The sequence below is a fragment of the Poecilia latipinna genome, unplaced genomic scaffold (assembly GCF_001443285.1).
Source record: "Poecilia latipinna isolate Pla-1442-1.1 unplaced genomic scaffold, P_latipinna-1.0 Scaffold489, whole genome shotgun sequence".
In the NCBI taxonomy this organism is placed as follows: Eukaryota; Metazoa; Chordata; class Actinopteri; order Cyprinodontiformes; family Poeciliidae; genus Poecilia; species Poecilia latipinna.
In genome coordinates, this window is record NW_015113105.1 from 32,565 (window position 1) to 34,423 (window position 1,859).

General features: G+C 39.1%; 1 protein-coding gene across 2 annotated transcripts in view; it reads left to right on the forward strand.

Moving 5' to 3' along the window:
* Positions 1-1,859, forward strand: part of capn3a (calpain 3a, (p94)) — a 26,523-nt gene that overhangs the window by 11,302 nt on the left and 13,362 nt on the right. For both annotated transcript variants that reach the window (XM_015039896.1, XM_015039897.1), the window contains exon 12: positions 107-315. In XM_015039896.1, the coding sequence (XP_014895382.1) occupies positions 107-315 (209 nt within the window). The remainder of the gene's footprint in view (positions 1-106; positions 316-1,859) is intronic.

Below are 1,859 nucleotides of genomic sequence, written 5' to 3' on the forward strand. Positions count from 1 at the left end.
TAATCGAGGTACTCGAATCATTCGAGGAATCGTTTCAGCCCTAGTCTAAACCTGATCTTTGTTTGGTATCCGTGCTTTCGTCTGTCGCTGCGACTCATCTTTGCAGATGCACGGAAACAAGCAGCACATGCAGAAGGACTTCTTCTTGCTCAACTCCTCCAAGGCCCGCTCCAAGTCCTACATCAACCTGCGGGAGGTGACGCAGCGCTTCCGCCTGAGCCCCGGCGAGTACGTCATCGTGCCTTCCACGTACGAGCCGCACCAGGAGGGGGAGTTCATCCTGAGAGTCTTCTCTGAAAAGAGGAATACCTCAGAGTGAGTGAGCGACACGGGGGTCCTGATGTAGTCAAAAAACAGGTCTGTAAAGTACGACGGTGTGTTAGGGCTATAGTAGATACAAAAAAAGAGGAATTAATTTCCAACAAAAAAAAAACAGAAAAAAAAAACAAAACAAACAAAAAACAGGAAAATCCATGGAAATTTGTGAGCTCCAAATGTCAAAGATTTGTGAGAAAAAATAAACTCTGAAAGTTTGAGATCATTCTCAGGAATTTCAGATGCCTCGGAGTCAAAAGTCAAAAGTGTTAACATTTTTTATTTTTTGCAAAATTTCTGAGATTAATCTCAAAATTTCCGAGTCATTTTCTCACAAACTTTCAACTTTTGAAGTTCAGAAATTTCCTTTAATTGTACATAAAATTTCTAAGATTAATCTCAATATTTCAGAGTATTTTGGGGGAAATTAATTACTGTTTTTTTTTTCTATCTACAATGGCCATCATATGCTGTCATGGTAAAGGACAAATGGGGGGTAAATACTTTTTTTGTGTGGTAAAGGCCAAATACTTTTTGATATTTCTGATGTTTCTTTACATGCTGCAGAAGAGGGCTGGGTATTGCTGGAGGTGTCAGAACTAAAAATGTTGTCAGACTTCAGGATTTTTTTCCCCAAGTCTTCCTGAAATGTTGCTACAAGCCTTTTTTTAATGTATTAGAAAATAATACATTAGAGAACATATTAAAATTGGGAATCAAATTATGTGCTGTTGGTTTAAAGTGAGAAATTGGCTGTAGGTGTTCAGTTTGATGCATTTAAGGACTAGAAAGAAATCAGGGCAGATTCCTGTCTTTTCTGACTGATTGGTGCATCTCTGCTAAGGTAGCCATGTTTATAGTGAATTATTTAAATTCTGTAAATCTTTCTTAAGTTCAATCCTAACCCAACTTTCATCAGAGAAGTTTTAAAAGTATCATTTCCAGCAGTACCCAGTCCTACTTCCTGGATGTCACTCGGTTTTGATTTCTCGCTGCTGCTGCTGCTGCTTTGTGTTGTTGGGTGGTAACCACATGTTTGGGTGGGAAAGAAAAAAAAAAAAAAAAAAAGAGCCCCAAGAGCGAACGATTTTAACGGCAGTTTGATTTGTAGAACTGGAAGAAATCGGCCCGAGTTCGAAGCTGTTATGGAATCTTTTTTAGGACAAGCGGCTTCCGATATGGGCATGATCCGGTAAACGTTCGAACGACTTCGTGCTGGAAGATCTAGCCACTGGCGTGAACCACCGGAGGACGAAGCAGCAAACAGGAGGGATAGATGTGCACAGTTCCTATCAGTAATACTGGTGTAAATCCCTGGTCAAAAGTTGACACATTAATTTGGAAAGTCTCATTGCAACTGTTTTTAGTTTTTAGAAACAAGAAACAGGTGAACAAGTTTGACTTTACTGTGGATTTTCTATAATCCACCGCAATTATTTCTATAATTTTCTATAATTTCCAAACCCAAATTGGATGCATGTTTGTGGTCAAACACAGTTTGTGTCAAATTTTTAAGCACCAGACCCAAACTTTCACACTCATAT